This window comes from Ranitomeya imitator, chromosome 5 (genome assembly GCF_032444005.1).
Source record: "Ranitomeya imitator isolate aRanImi1 chromosome 5, aRanImi1.pri, whole genome shotgun sequence".
Classification (NCBI taxonomy): Eukaryota; Metazoa; Chordata; class Amphibia; order Anura; family Dendrobatidae; genus Ranitomeya; species Ranitomeya imitator.
Window position 1 is genome coordinate 74,266,168 of NC_091286.1, and position 17,287 is coordinate 74,283,454.

At 42.4% G+C, this 17,287-nt stretch overlaps 1 protein-coding gene across 1 annotated transcript in view; it reads right to left on the reverse strand.

Annotated features, from left to right (window-relative positions):
- Positions 1 to 17,287, reverse strand: part of PLCB1 (phospholipase C beta 1) — an 865,647-nt gene that overhangs the window by 110,669 nt on the left and 737,691 nt on the right. Inside the window, exons 24-25 of the mRNA XM_069768815.1 lie at positions 1,631 to 1,763; positions 1,289 to 1,351 (exon numbers count right to left, since the gene is read on the reverse strand). Coding sequence (XP_069624916.1) covers positions 1,289 to 1,351; positions 1,631 to 1,763 — 196 coding nt within the window. The remainder of the gene's footprint in view (positions 1 to 1,288; positions 1,352 to 1,630; positions 1,764 to 17,287) is intronic.

Consider the following 17,287-nt stretch of genomic DNA (forward strand, 5'->3'; position numbering starts at 1 on the left):
ACATCATAGAGTATGTCTGTGATTACATGAAGAGGGAGAAGGATTTGCACAAGCCTACAAACACAGAAGATCTGTGGCGAGTTCTCCAAGATCTTTGGAACAACATCTCTGCCGAGTTCCTTCAAAAACTTTGTTCTAGTGTAACTAGAGAAATTGGTACTTTGATGTTGCTTTGATTGGCCACATTAATGTTAATTGATAAAAATAACTATCAATACTTCTATTTTTTAAAGAATTCCTGTAGCATTTTTTCAACACCTGCCTAAAACAGTTGCCCAGTAATGTACCAATAATATCGCCAAATGAACAGAACCTTATGAAAAAAAGCTCTATTGCATGTATTACAACGAGAAGGGTACCAGACATAATAGAGTGATGTACAGATATGTCTTTCCTTACCTTGCTGCTTAGCTCCACATATTCCGAGAACAAGATGATTTCACCGTACTCTGTTGGTAATTGTTTCTCTTACCTTATTATGTTATATTATTATATCGTGTGACCATCTAGTGATTGTGATGTGAGTTAAAGACGGTGGTCAATGGGTTTTAGCAGGTCACAATATTGTACTGACATTGTCTTTTGAGAAATTTGAGTTCCTAACCAAATACAGTGAGTAGAGAAAATTTATGCCAGCTCACCAATTGACATAGTCTAGTATGCAGAGAAATCATGATCCGAATATTCGCGTGACGATGAGAAAAAATAAAAAAAAAGATATTTCCAGCTCTAGGTAAAATTTCTTTAAACTTTATTACATCATAGATTAAAAAATATAATTCTGATACAAAGCAGAAATGCAGAAAGCGACGCGTTTCGAATGGATGCCACCACTCGATCTGAAAGCTTTGACAGAGAATGGTTCCATCCGTTCGAAACGCGTCGCTTTCTGCATTTCTGCTTTGTATCAGAATTATATTTTTTAATCTATGATGTAATAAAGTTTAAAGAAATTTTACCTGGAGTTGGAAATTTCTTTTTTTTTTTAATTCTTTCCTAACCAAATACAACCCAGTAAATAGTGTTGAAGGGGTTGTCCACAACACACAACAAAATCTTTGTTTGTGGTCTAAATGTAAACAAATAAAACTTACTAATTTATTATAATTCAGAATACTGCACCATTGTCCAGATTTCAGACCCCCACTTGAAGTCTGGGTGTGACCTTAGCTAAAGGTGAAGTATTCGGAGTATAATACATACTGTAGGTACATTTCCCCATTCATACATTGTTTAGAATGACTTCTGCTCAAGGATTCTTTCCTGATCATATCAGTGTATCATTTACCTGTTAAAACACTCAATATGAGGTCCTCAGCAGGGGCAGTTTTAGCAGGGGCTTTCACTGAACCTAGAAAAAGAAGAAAACAACTAGATTAACTAGGACAAACTAATAGTCTACCCCATTAGTGCAAAGTATGAGACTGTCTTGCTAAATAAGGAAATGTCTCCTTATCACAGTTATCTCCTACAGAGGCAGATTATTCCACTCTTTTAGAAATTACAATTTAATGTGAGTATATAAAAAAAAGAAAAGAATTCCATTTTTAATATTTTGAAATTTAACATTTTCTTAAATGTTGCTGTGGATTGAAAAGCATGGGGCATAGGAATAACAGAACGTTCCTACCTGGAGCCGGCTGACTGTGAACAGCCTGAGATGACGGCTTCGGTGTCAGTGTGGAAGCATGATTCAAGCCATTTTCTGCTGGCGCTGGCCTTGGTTCACTGTTAGTTTCTGACGGGGCATCACCCGCTTCTGCCTAGAAAAGCAGAGGTTATGTGCTCAGAACGGCAAACAGGCACAGACATCTCTATGTACCCTATATACAAAGTCAAATGTAAAAACACAATGTGTCCATTATAGGGAAAAAAGTATTGTGACACCTACACATGACATCTACAGGAGCTTTTATGACATCCCACTCCAAATCCATAGACATAACTATGGCGTTGGTGCCTCCTTTAAAGCTTTAACAGCTTCCACTCTTCAGGGAAGACTTTCTACATGACTATGGAGATAACGGTTACCTATTCATGCAGAAAAGCATTTGTGAGGTCAGACATGGATGTTGGATGAGGTCCTGACAGGACAGCCATCAGGGCATTACTGCCCTTATCGGCGTATGGGGCCCGGTGAGCAGAGGGGGCCCGCAGCTACTCACTGGTGTCCAGCAGCAGGATCCTGCAGCTTCAGTAACTGCCCGTGTGTCCTCAGACGCATGATCAGTGAAAATCTGTTGCTGTGCGGGAAATTCCTCCTCGCGGCAACAGTTAGACGCCAGCCAATCACAGGCCAGCAGCTGACGCCAGCGCGCACGTCGCTGACGTATGATGTCACGGTCATACGCTGGAAAGATGGGCTTTTTGTAAAGCCACAGTATAGGGCTGCAATATACTGCTATGGGGGCGCATTATACCGCCATGGGACTCCATTATACCACCATGAGGCTGCATTATACCACTATGGGAGTGCATTATACTACTATGGGGGTGCATTATGATACTATGGGGGTCCATTATACTACCATGGGGCTACATTATACTACCATGGGGCTGCATTATACCACCATGAGGCTGCATTATACTAATATAGGAGTGCATTATACTACTAAGGGGGTGCATTATACCGCTATGGGGGTGCATTATACTGCTACAGGGGTGCATTATATTATATATGACTATGGGATACATTATACTCCTATGGGATGCATTATACTATTATGGATGACTATGGAGAGACATGAGGCAGAATAGGAGGACATGTGGGGTCCAGGATGTGGGATATTATTACTGTAAGAGATAATTAAAGGGTATTATTTTTGAGGATACTGTTTTCAGTGTGGGAGAATAGATGTCCTGTGACTGTGCAGGGTGACACAGTCGCTTTTTTTTCTTCATCTGGCACATTGTAGAGGTTTGTGAAAAATTGAGGAATGTGCTCTAGATAACGGTGTTATTTTCTGCAGAGACGAGTCCTGGCTGGAAGAAGTGATGGCAGTTTGCACTGGATAAAGATGAAAAGCGAAGATGAAGGACTTCAACTAGAGAAGTCATCGGTGAGTCATTGTGTTAGGCTACTTTCACACATCAGTTTTTTTAACATCAGGCACAATCCGGCGAATTTTGAATAAAACGGATCCGGCAAAAGTTGCCACCGGATCTGTTTTTTTCTCATAGACTTGTATTAGCGCCATATTGCAACAGATGGCCACACGTTTCATCCGTTTTTTGCCAGTTTCGTCGAAAAATATTTTTCTGGCTGCCAGAGAAAATGTACATAGGAACGTTTTTTCTGTCCGGTGTAAAAACAGCCAGCGATGGATCCGGTGAAAAAAGTATGAAACGTGAGGTGATATGATCGAATCCGGGGGCAGAATCTGTTTTTTTACACAAATCATGCATTTTACATTGATTTCTCGCCCTCCCCGGAACAGGAAGTCCAAACTCTATCTCCGGGTTAAAAAAAAAAAAAACGGATCCAGCAAAAGAACGGATCCAGCGCATCAGCTTTTCACAATTTGTGGATCCGTTTTTTTTTTTTTTTAAATTCACCGGATGGTGCCTTATGGCAAAAAACTGATGTGTGAAAGTAGCCTACCTGTACACTGACACTATACACTGTATACAGAGCTCCTGTGTATAATGTCACTCTTTTCAGAGCTGTTATATATAATGTCAATGGTGATCCCTGTATTACCTTTACACTGACACTATATACAGAGATCCTGTGCAGAATGTCACTGGTGATCACTCTATTACCTGTACACTATTCATTATATACAGAGTTCCTGTGTATAATGTCACTAGCAATCACTGTATTACCTATACACTGACATTATATATACGGTCAGGCCATGGTGTGGCGGTATTTGTCCCTTGTATGTATTTATTATTCTATGTATTATTGTTCATTTTAAAATTTGTATGTGAAACATTCCCTTAAAGAAACATAAATAAAAATATACCTAAAAAGAGTATTGGATATTTAAAAAAATGTTTAATAGGTTAGAGTATAGTATGGCTCGGCCTCTACATTGTCATGGTGGCGGCTTAAACAATATCTTTTAACCAAAACAAAAGCTGCTGGCTATGTATGTGATCTTGTGTTAGATGGGAACTGATAATGTGTGATTGGTGAGGACGTGGTGCAGATGTGGAGTTTTTCTATGAGTGGGAGGTGGGACTGTGGAAGGTTCGAGGGTTGGAGGGCGGAGCTGAGGTGGAGCCTGGGCAGAGTATCAAGGGGGAAAAAACATTTCGCCAGAATGGGGCCCCGAAATTCCTGGTGGCAGCCCTGAGTCCTGACTCACAATCTCTTCATCACTAACGTGTTGGATGAGGTGAAGGTCAGAACTCTGTGAGACCAATCATGTTCTTCCAAACCAAACTCACACAACCATACCTTTATGGACTTTGCTTTGTGCAGTGAGGCACAGTCATATATGAACAGAAAAGGGCTTTCCCCAAACTGTTCTCACAAAGTTAGACACATGAAACTGTACAAAATATCTTGACAGGTCGTAGAATTAAGATTTCCCTGCAATGGAAATTCATAGTCTAGTCCAACCTCTGAAAAACAACTTCATAGCATTATCCTTCCTCTACCAAACTTTACAGTTGGCACAATGAAGACAAGAAGTTAATGAACCCCGACTTGTCAATAAAACGGTCAGGTATAAAAGTGAGATTTATCACTCCACAGAAGACATATCTACTGATCCAAAGTGGCCGCATGCTTTACACCACTCCATTGAACATTTGACATTATGCTTGGTGATGCAAGGCTTGCATGCAGCTTTTGGGCAAACCCAAGTCATGAAGATCCCAATGCACAGGTTTTGTGCTGATGCTTATGCTAAAAGAGTTTTGGGGCTCTGCTGTGTCTTTGATCCACTGGTACTGTCCCAAACCAACTCTGCAGGCTCCCATGCTGATGTGATTGCTGAGGGTAGGAGAATTTTCTTTGGCTACATTTCTAAAAATCTTCTTTTTCATTATAGGCACTTTGTACTAGTACATCGAGATACAGCTCTATATGTAATGAATTAATTATATAGACAGTAAATGTACATTCTCACGTGTCCTTTTTTTTGCAGAGAAATGTCTCATTTTAATCCAAGTTGCACACTAAAGTTGCACATTTAGGTGGATGAGTCCGCTCATAAAAGACTTAGCATTTTGTTGTACCTGAGTGCTGTTTTTCACTGTGGACTTGATAAGAGAAATTTTTACTGACACACAGGCCAAAAATGGATTCAGTATCTTAAAAAAGGAAAATCCAAACTGTGTTTTTCAGATATGAGGAAAAAAAATAACCCTACCTAAGAAAAGTTTGGACACACCTTCTCATTTAAAGATTTTTCTGTATTTTCATGACTATGAATATTGTACATTCACACTGATGGCGTCAAAAATATAAATTAACACATGTGGAATTATATACTTATCAAAAAAGTGTGAAAAAACTGAAATTGTGTCTTATATTCTAGGTTCTTCAAAGTAGCCACCTTTTGCTTTGATGACTGCTTTGCACTCTCTTGGCATTCTCTTGATGAGCTTCAAGAGGTAGTCACCGGGAATGGTTCTCACTTCACAGGTGTGCCCTGTCAGGTTTAATAAGTGGGATTTCTTGCCTTATAAATGGGGTTGGGACCATCAGTTGTGTTGTGCAGAAGTCTGGTGGATACACAGCTGATAGTCCTACTGAATAGACTGTTAGAATTTGTATTACGGCAAGAAAAAAGTAGCTAAATAAAGAAAAACGAGTGGCAATCATTACTTTAAGAAATGAAGGTCAATCAGTCCGAAAAATTGGGATAACTTTGAAAGTGTTCCCAAGTGCAGTTGCAAAAACCATCAAGCGCTACAAAGAAACTGGCTCACATAAGGACCGCCCCAGGAAAGGAAGACCAAGAGTCACCTCTGCTTCTGAGGATAAGTTTATCCGAGTCACCAGCCTCAGAAATCGCAGGTTAACAGCAGCTCAGATTAGAGACCAGGTCAATGCCACACAGAGTTCTAGCAGCAGACACATCTCTACAACAACTGTTAACAGGAGACTTTGTGCAGCAGGCCTTCATGGTAAAATAGCTGCTAGGAAACCACTGCTAAAGACAGGCAACAAGCAGAAGAGACTTGTTTGGGCTAAAGAACACAAGGAATGGACATTAGACCAGTGGAAATCTGTGCTTTGGTCTGATGAGTCCAAATTTGAGATCTTTGGTTCCAACCACCGTGTCTGTGTGCGATGCAGAAAAGGTGAAAGGATGGACTCTACATGCCTGGTTCCCACCGTGAAGCATGGAGGAGGAGGTGTGATGGTGTGGGGGTGCTTTGCTTGTGACACTGTTGGGGATTTATTCAAAATTGAAGGCATACTGAACCAGCATCGCTACCACAACATCTTGCAGCGGCATGCTGTTCCATCCGGTTTGCGTTTAGTTGGACCATCATTTATTGTTCAACAGGACAATGACCCCAAACACACCTCCAGGCTGTGTAAGGGCTATTTGACCAAGAAGGAGAGTGATGGGGTGGTCACCAGACCTGAACCCAATCGAGATGGTTTGGGGTGAGCTGGACCGTAGAGTGAAGGCAAAAGGGCCAACAAGTGCTAAGCATTTCTGGGAACTCCTTCAAGATTGTTGGAAGACCATTCCCGGTGACTACCTCTTGAAGCTCATCAAGAGAATGCCAAGAGAGTGCAAAGCAGTCGTCAAAGCAAAAGGTGGATACTTTGAAGAACCTAGAATATAACACATAATTTCAGTTGTTTCACACTTTTTTTTGTCATGAAAATACAGAAAAATCTTTAAATGAGAAGGTGTGTCCAAACTTTTGGTCTGTACTGTATAGTGTACAAAGTTAAATAATGTTAGAAATAGGACAGGGTATTTGTTAATGATAGAACTTATGTGAAGCAGTGAATGTCACATTGGAGAAGACATTTGTCATTAAACAAGTCTTATGTAAACTACTGTAACTGCAGACGAGAATTTTAATTTTTATACAGCTACCTTTCTCCTTTCACAAACTTCAATTAATACAAGAAGCATTGAATCTATTTTGTGATGTATTTGGCCCTGGACTTTAAAAGTTGGCATAAATCCTGCTTTCTCAAGTCCTGCTGTCCTACCAAAGTATGTCATCTGGAAAGAGGAATTGTATCTCCTAATACTTTGCAGAAAATGGTTGGACTCAGGAGTTGTTCCAGACATGTATGAAAGATGTGGTTCGGGAGGTAGACTTAATGGTGGCAAACTGATTTTCCATTTGAGCAGCACATACCAGGCGATGCCTGTCTCATCCAATTTTCCTGAAGACGACGATCCCTGTGTTCAGATGTTTTAGATGCCCTTGATTCAGCCAGTACTCGTGTTGTTCACTTGTCTCAGCTGTTTGAGACAGTTTTGCTCTCCTAGCGTTTCAATTAACTTGGCCATTAGATGGTCATATTTTGGGTGGCATTTTAAAAAACAGTCCTTGGCATTATGACCCTTAGTAAGTAATTACCTAAGCAGCTATTTGGATACAGTCGCTTTAACTCTTTAATATCCTTTGGACAAAATTGTGGTTTTGCAATCAAAACACAGACATCCATTTTCTTTATTTCTATACAGCCTAAATTCAGGGAGCCAAATCTCTTGAAGTAGGGGAGATTTTGAGTTTTAATGTTCGCAGTATTTTTAGTCTCGTTATGCAAAATCTCACTCAGATTTTATCTGAAACATGAAATAGACTTTGTCGCTCTCTAGTGGTTAAGACTTGTATTTCCAAATGTACCAAGATAAATCAGCCTGCCTTGCTAACTTCAGATGGGGGTAAGACAGATTGTTAGTTTTTTGTATACTAATACATTTCCGCCTTTGTGTTCCATATGTGCTACAATCACAATTTTATTTGGTGTACATGTTCATTTGAAATACATCTGCAAAAAATACTGCAGTCCCACAAGGTCAGAGGAATGTCCCGACTTCAGAACACAAAAACAGGTGAAAAAAAATGGTGAAGAAAATAGCTGAAAGGTCTTTCCTTCACTATTGCATCTAGATAGAGCCAGAAGACACATGACCTGAAGGTCTTGGCAGGTTTTCATGTGTTACTATGACTGACAGCAGAGACACGTAACACAGGGGCAGCTAGTAGTGTTGTGGCAGGCATGTGTGATGCGTGTGTGGGGGCAATGTGCTGTGGGAGACCGCTAAGGTCCATCATTATGTGCATGGGGGAACTTTAGGTACCTAATAATGTGTATAGTAGATTTTGGGGCCATCATAATGTATGAGGGGACTATAGGGGCATCTTACTGTGTGCGATAATTGTGGTGGCATCGTACTGTTTGTGGGGACTTTAGTGGTATTAAACTGTGCTGTGGGACTGTAGGGGAATCATATTGTGTCTGCTGAGCTGTTGGGGCATCATATGGGGGGCAGAGCTGTATATACTGATGTGTGCATTATATATTGATGTGTGTGCAAACTATACTGCTTTGTGTGGGTGTAATACTGATCTGTGTGTTATATATTGATGTTTGTTATGTATAGAGGTTTGCGTTAGATACTGATGTTTGTGCAGCATCCCAGAGTCCTGGTCGTTGCAGCAATGTCGCTCTGCCACTAAGGGGAGTGATGTTATGTCTGATTGCACTAAAGGAGTTCACCTGACCAGGTTTCACAAGCACAGATTACACTTCACACTCTGGCCACTAGGGGGAGCAAAAGGCACTATGTATTAGGCCACTCCTCACACTGGTAAAACTAGGGGTTGGATAGGAAGTTAGGACAGAACGCAGCCTGGGAGAGTCCAGGGAGGACCTGTCAGGGGTGGGTTCCTGACAGGGGCCTACCAGAAAGGATAGAGAGTGACGGAACCGCGCCTGCACTACCTTGCGGCGGTATCCTAAGAAAGGACACGAAGAGAAGGATATTGTGGAAAAGTGAGAAACGAGATCAAAGCACAAAGGAGAGCCAGTAGGAGTCGTGCCCCGAGAACGGCAACATCCTACTGAGGCGCGTAGCCGGTGACCGGAACACCGAGGAAGTAACTGACTCCAAGCATTACTTCAAATACCGCAGGACAGTTAATTATAGGTTGGCTGTCTACCATACATCACCTAAGAAGACATAGGGGGCAAGCATGGAGAGGGGCGTCTCTAGGGTCCCAGAATAGCTCCGAGCCTTCCCGTCAAACGGGTGCGTCCTATCCAGATAAACTTGGGGGATGGAGAGAGAGAGAGAGAAAGAACGAACACGAGAGTTGTGAGGACTATCCCGAATGCTCAGCAGGGAAGAACTACAACGCACAGGCGCTAGTGGTAGGCACTGATTTCCACCTGCAAAGGGAACTCTGGATGTGCCTTCGGACCGGCCGGTCTCAGACAGCCCAGTTAGCAGTGCTCTGGATTGAGGATCCCGAAGTCTTCAGTAAAAGGTAAAGAGACTGCAACCCTGTGTCCTCGTTATTAACTGCGCCTCACACCATCACCACCTACACTACTGGGAAGCCCTGGGGATCTACTTCACCTGTGGGAAGTTATACCATGTAGCTGCCATCACATCACCCCAGTGGACCCCAAGCAGCGTCGGTCACCCTGACCAAATACCACAGGTGGCGTCACAAAACCTTAGCCGACTTTCATCACCCCTTTCATTGGACGCCCCTTAGCAGGGTAACGGGTCCAGCCACCGTGACAACCCTAGAACCGAGATAGAGAGGATCGGTACCGAGTAACCCGCGGCCCTGCGTCTGGGGGCGCTCCAACTGTGTATGTTATATACTGATGTGTGTGATATGTACTGGTGCATCTGTGTTGAATACTGCTGTGTGTGTGTGTTACATACTGGAGTGTGTGTGTTATATACTGGAGTGTATGTGTAACATCCCAGGAATCCGGTTGTCACAGTGGTATTGCCTTCCTCACTGGGAGGGTGATGCCATGCCTGGCAGCGAGGAAGATCCCTTTAACAGGTAACATGTACACACACAACACTGTTCTGACTCCAGGCCAGAAGAGGGAGCTCTAGACATGGATTCAGGGTGGCTTCCCTATATATTCTGGCTGGAGGAGGAGTTAGCAGTTCAGTCAAGAAGAGAGCTGGAGGTGTGCAGACACGAGGTGCTGCAGCTCCCAACAGAGCATTTTGTAGGAGACTGTGAGGGGAGAAGAGGCAAAGGAGAGGAAAGATGCTGGGAGTGGAGCTGCGAGAGTGCTCACTCCAGAATCAGTGCAAGAAACCGGAGGCCAGAATTCCGAGGTTGTGAGGGTAACTGTATGCTCCACAGCAAAAACCGGTGAGCAGGAGATTTCAAGTCTCCTGGCCACCATTAACACCTGAAGGCACAGCAGCAGATAGAGCTCGGAGTCACCACAAGAAGGGACACCTGTAAAATGGCTCGAGTTGCCTGCCATACGGGTAGTGTCCACTTAAAAGGACAGAGAGAAAGAGAGGACCTTGCACGAAGCCTTAGGCAGCAAGGGACTTAAACCACAGCACAGTAAGGAAGACTTCCAACCCCAACAGGCTAGGGGAATTCCAAATCGCTTCCAGGCTGGCCGGACCTCACCATCACCTGTTACCGGTACCCTGGACTGTGACTGCATACTACCAGTAAAGGTAAAGAGACTGCAACCTGGTGTCCTCCAATTTTTTCCGGCACTACACCATCTGTCATCTTAACTCACTACACCAGGAGCTCTGGCAACTAAGCTTCACCTGTGGGAAGCCATACCATCCCTGCTGCAGTACCATCATCCCCAGTGGACCCCTTTAAGCAGCGTCGGTCATCCCTGACCAAATACCACAGGTGGCGTCACAAACATTTTTATTCAAAACAACCCCTTTAATGACCTTCTCTTTAACTTGGACGCCCAGGGCCACGGACTGGGTCACTGCCACCGTGACCACCCCTTTAACGACCGGCCTGAGTACCCCAAGGTCCTAGCGGGCGCTCCATATGTGTTATATATTGGAGTGTGTGTGTTATATACTGGAGTGTGTGTTATATACTGGAGTGTATGTTATATACTGGAGTGCGTGTGTTATATACTGGAGTGTGTGTGTGTTATATACTGAAGTGTATGTTATATACTGGAGTGCATGTGTTATATATGGAGCGTGTGTGTTATATACTGGAGTGTGTGTGTGTTATATACTGGAGGGTGTGTTATATACTGGAGTGTATGTTATATACTGGAGTGTATGTGTTATATATGGAGTGTGTGTTACATACTGGAGTGTGTGTGTTATATACTGGAGTCTTTGTGTTATATTCTGGAGCGTGTGTGTTATATACTGGAGTGTGTGCAATATATACTGGAGTACCCCAAGGTCCTAGCGGGCGCTCCATATGTGTTATATACTGGAGTGTGTGTGTTATATACTGGAGTGTGTGTTACATACTGGAGTGTATGTTATATACTGGAGTGTGTGTGTTATATACTGGAGCGTGTGTGTTATATACTGGAGCGTGTGCGTTAAATACTAGAGCGTGTGCAATATATACTGGAGTGTATGCGTTATATACTGGAATGTGTGTGTTATATACTGGAGTGTGTTATATACTGGAGTGTGTGCGTTATATACTGGAACCTGTGTGTTATATACTGGAGCGTGTGTGTTATATACTGGAGTGTGTGTGTTATATACTGGAGTGTGTGTGTTATATACTGGAGCGTGTGCGTTAAATACTAGAGTGTGTGCAATATATACCGGAGTGTGTGCGTTATATACTGGAATGTGTGTGTTATATACTGGAGTGTGTTATATACCGGAGTGTGTGCGTTATATACTGGAATGTGTGTGTTATATACTGGAGTGTGTTATATACTGGAGTGTGTGCGTTATATACTGGAATGTGTGCGTTATATACTGGAGTGTGTGTGTGATATACTGGAGTGAATGGGTGTTATATACTGGAATGTGTGCGTTATATACTGAATGTGTTTTATACTGGAGTGTGTGCGTTATATACTGGAGTGTGTGGGTTATATACTGGAGTGTATGTGTTTTGTTACCTGGAACACCCTCCCATATAAAGTATGAAAAGGCTAAAATTGAGCCCTTCTGGGAAGCAATACATAGCGATATAGGAAAATCTCTTAATACATCAGCCCCTTTAACACCCCAACTAGTCCTCCTTAACCCCTTTACCCCCAAGGGTGGTTTGCACGTTAATGACCGGACCAATTTTTACAATTCTGACCACTGTCCTTTATGAGGTTATAACTCGAACGCTTCAATGGATCCTGATGATTCTGACAAAATGGATCCTGATGATTCTGACAATGTTTTCTCGAGACATATTGTACTTCATGATAGTGGTAAAATTTCTTTGATATTACCTGCATTTATTTGTGAAAAAAACGGAAATCTGGCGAAAAGTTTGAAAATTTTGCAATTTTCAAACTTTTAATTTTTATGCCCTTAACGTACAGAGATATGTCACACAAAATACTTAATAAGTAACATTTCCCACATGTCTACTTTACATCAGCACAATTTTGGAACCAAAATTTTTTTCTGTTAGGGAGTTATAAGGGTTAAAAGTTGTCCACCAATTTCTCATTTTTACAACACCATTTTTTTTTAGGGACCACATCACATTTGAAGTCACTTTGAGGGGTCTATGCGATAGAAAATACCCAAGTGTGACACCATTCTAAAAACTGCACATCTCAAGGTGCTCAAAACCACAATCAAGAAGTTTATTAACCCTTCAGGTGTTTCACAGGAATTTTTGGAATGTTTAAAAAAAACATTTAACTTTTTTACAAAATTTAGTTCAACTCCAATTTGTTTTATTTTACCAAGGGTAACAGGAGAAATTGGACCCCAAAAGTTGTTGAAAAATTTATCCTGAGTACGCTGATACCCCATATGTGGGGGTAAACCACTGTTTAGGCGCATGGCAGAGCTCGGACTGGAAGGAGCGCCGTTTGACTTTTCAATGCAAAATTGACGAATTGAGATGGGACGCCATGTCGCGTTTGGAGAGCCCCTGATGTGTCTAAACATTGAAACCCCCCACAAATGATACCATTTTGGAAAGTAGACCCCCTAAGGAACTTATCTAGATGTGTGGTGAGCACTTTGACCCACCAACTACTTCACAGAAGTTTATAATGTAGAGCCATAAAAATAAAAAATCATATTTTTTCACAAAAATGAACATTTCACCCACAATTTTTTATTTTCTTAAAGGTAACAGAAGAAACTAGACCCCAAAAGTTGTTGATCAATTTGTCCTGAGTATGCTGATACCCCATATGTGGGGGTAATCCACTGTTTGGACGCATGGCAGAGCTTGGAAGGGAAGGAACACCATTTAACTTTTCAATGCAAAATTGACTGGAATTGAGATGGGACGCCATGTCGCATTTGGAGAGCCACTGATGTGCCTAAACATTGAAAGCCCCCACAAGTGACACCATTTTGGAAAGTAGACCCCCTAAGGAACTTATCTAGATGTGTGGTGAGCACTTTGACCCACCAACTACTTCACAGAAGTTTATAATGTAGAGCCATAAAAATAAAAAATCATATTTTTTCAGAAAAATGATCTTTTTGCCTCCAATTTTTTATTTTCCCAAGGGTAACAGAAGAAATTGGACCCCGAAAATTGTTGTACAATTTGTCCTGAGTACACTGATACCCCATATGTGGAAGTAAACCACTGTTTGGGCACATGGCAGAGCTCGGAAAGGACGGAGCGCCATTTGACTTTTCAATGCAAAATTGACTGGAATTGAGATAGGACACCATGTCGCATTTGCAGAGCCCCTGGTGTGCCTAAACATTGAAACCCCCCACAAGTGACACCATATTGGAAAGACCCCCCTAAGGAGCTTAACTAGATGTGTTGTGAAAACTTTGAGCCCCTAAGTGTTTCACTAGTTTATAACGCAGAGCCGTGAAAATAAAAATTCTTTTTTTTTTTTTTCACAAAAATTATTTTTTAGCCCCCAGTTTTGTATTTTCCCAAGGGTAGCAGGAGAAATTCGACCCCAAAAGTTGTTGTACAATTCGACCTGAGTACGCTGATACTCCATATGTGGGGGGAACCACCGTTTGGGCGCATGGCAGAGCTCAGAAGAGAAGGAGTGCCGTTTGGAATGCAGACTTAGATGGATTGGTCTGCAGGCGTCACGTTGTATTTGCAGAGCCCCTGATGTACCTAAACAGTAGAAACCCCCCACAAGTGACCCCATATTGGAAACTAGACCCCCCAAGGAACTTATCTAGATTTGTTGTGAGAGCTTTGAACCCCCAAGTGTTTCACTACAGTTTATAACACAGAGCCGTAAAAATAAAAAATCTTTTTTTTTTCCACAGCAACTATTTTTTAGCCCACCAAGGGTAACAGGAGAAATTGGACCCCAAAAGTTGTTGTTGAAGTTGTCCTGAGTACGCTGATACCCCATATGTTGGGGTAAACCCGTGTTTGGGCGCACGGGAGAGCTCAGAAGGGAAGGAGCACCGTTTACTTTTTCAACGCAGAATTGGCTGGAATTGAGATCGGACAACACGTCGTGTTTGGAGAGCCCCTGATGTGCCTAAACAGTGGAAACCCCCAATTCTAACTGATACCCTAACCCAAACACACCCTTAACCCTAATCCCAACCATAACCCTAACCCCAACCGTAAATGTAATCCAAACCCTAACTTCAGCCCCAACCCTAACCCTAACTTTAGCCCCAACCCTAACTTTAGCCCCAACCCTAACCCAAACTGTAGGCCCTAACCCTAACTTTAGCCCCAACCCTAATTTTAGCCCTAACCCTATCCCTAACTTTAGCCCCAACCCTAACCCTAACTTTAGCCCCAACCCTAACTTTAGCCCTAACCCTAACTTTAGCCCCAACCCTAACCCTACCCCTAATGGGAAAATGGAAATAAATACATTTTTTAACATTTTATTATTTTTCCCTAAGGGGGTGATGAAGGGGGGTTTGATTTACTTTTATAGCGCTTTTTTAGCGAATTTTTTTGATTGGCAGCCGTCACACTAAAAGACGCTTTATATTGCAAAAAATAGTTTTTGCATCTCCACATTTTGAGAACTATAATTTTTCCATATTTTGGTCCACAGAGTCATGTCTTGTTTTTTGCGGGACGAGTTGACGTTTTTATTGGTACCATCTTCGGGCACGTGACATTTTTTGATTGCTTTTTATTCCGATTTTTGTGAGGTAGAATGAGCAAAAACCAGCTATTCATGAATTTCTTTTGGGGGCGGGGGCGGGGGGCGCTTATACCATTCCACGTTTTGTAGAATTGATAAAGCAATTTTATTCTTCGGGTCAGAGCAATTACAGCGATACCTCATTTATATTTTTTTTATGTTTTGGCGCTTTTATACGATAAAAACTATTTTATATAAAAAATAATAATTTTTGCATCGCTTTATTCTGAGGACTATAACTTTTCTATATTTTCATTGATGATGCTGTGTGGTGGCTCGTTTTTTGTGGGACAAGATGACGTTTTCAGCGGTACCATGGTTATTTATATCTGTCTTTCTGATCGCGTGTTATTCCACTTTTTGTTTGGCGGTATGATAATAAAGTGTCATTTTTGCCTCTTTTTTTTTTACGGTGTTCACTGGAGGTGTTAACTAGTGGGACAGTTTATAAGTTGGGTCGTTACGGACATTAAATATGTGTACTTTTATTGTTTTTTTTTATTTAAAGAAATGTATTTATTGGAACAATATATATATATTTTTTCTTTATTTAGGAATTGTATTATTATTTTTTTTACACATATAAATATAAATTTTTTTACTTTTTACATTGCCCCAGGGGGGGACATCACATTATAGTGACAGATTGCTGATCTGACACTTTGCAGTGCACGGTGTCAGATCAGTGATCACACAGGCACTGCAGGGAGGCTTCCCAGTGCCACCCGGAAGGCCACCCGCGGCCATTTTGGATCCGGGCCTGCAGGGAGGAGGAGGTTGGAGACCCTCGGAGCAACGCGATCACATCGCGTTGTTCCGAGGGTCTCAGGGAAGCACGCAGGGAGCCCCCTCCCTGCGCGATGCTTCCCTATGCCGCCGGAACGCTGCGATCATCTTTGATCGCAGTGTTCCGGGGGTTAATGTGCTGGGAGTGGTCCGTGACCGCTCCTGGCACATAGTGCCGGATGTCAGCAGTAATAATCGCTGACACCCAGCGGCGATCGGCTGCGCTCACCCCGCCTATGACGTACTATTCCGTCCAGGGCCCACCTGGCAGAAAGGAGTTAATGTCCATCCTCAATACCAGCATTTTAGTGGTTATACTACAATATCCCATCTACTTAATGTGGCTAAAATCCTTATTCCAAGACTCTGACCCCACCTTCTCTCTCAGAGTGGATTAACGAATCCAATAGCATATATTAATTTGAAAAAATGTCGCGTGATTCATCCCAATCAAGACAAACTTCGAGAAAGCTGGCAGCAATGGTAGGAATACCAAAACAAGATTAAGCTTTAAATCTCGGAATTAATCACCAGTTTCTTTGTGCTATATACCGCATTTGGCGGATTATAAGATGCACTGGGTTATAAGATGCACCCCAAATTTTGAGGAGAAAATTTTTTTTTTCAATAAAATGGTGGTGCTTCTTATAATCCATGGGTCTTACTGCTTACCGGGGCTGAGTGGGGTGGGGGGGGGTGGTGGGGGGTGGCTGTAGTGAAGCGGGGTCCTAGGATCGCAAATAGGCAAGAGTGGAATGTAGCTGCAGGCCGCAGGCTGGGATGAAGGGGTGTTCGGATGCGCACTGCTGTGGGTGTTTGGTGGTGCGGGGGCTCTGCCCACATTTTGTGAAACCCCAGAGCCCCTGCAGTTACATGATTTACTATGCGGTGGACTCCAGAAAAATGGCAACCGGGGGTGGCGCATGAGCAGATGGAGATCTCGCCACCAAGATCTCGGGAGATGAGATCTCAGCGCTGACCCTGGGACTCCTGCTCCACCACGGCCGGTAAGGTATATCCTCATTATAAGACGCACCTACACCCCTCTTGCCTTTCTTTGATTCCCCCTTTCCCCTTCCCTTCCTCTGTTTCCTACCCCCAGTTCCCTAAAAATGTATACCCCTTATAGAAAACAAATGTTTAATTTTTTAGGTATTTTTCTTAAATAAAGAATTTATTAAAAAAAAAGAAGAAATTACACTGGCACTACACAGTATGTCTCCCTCTTTCCTGTCTTTCAAATTTGGCGGGTATGGCCATTATTATTTATTCTGCTTCCTTATATAGCACTTTACAGACATCATCATCGCTGGCCTC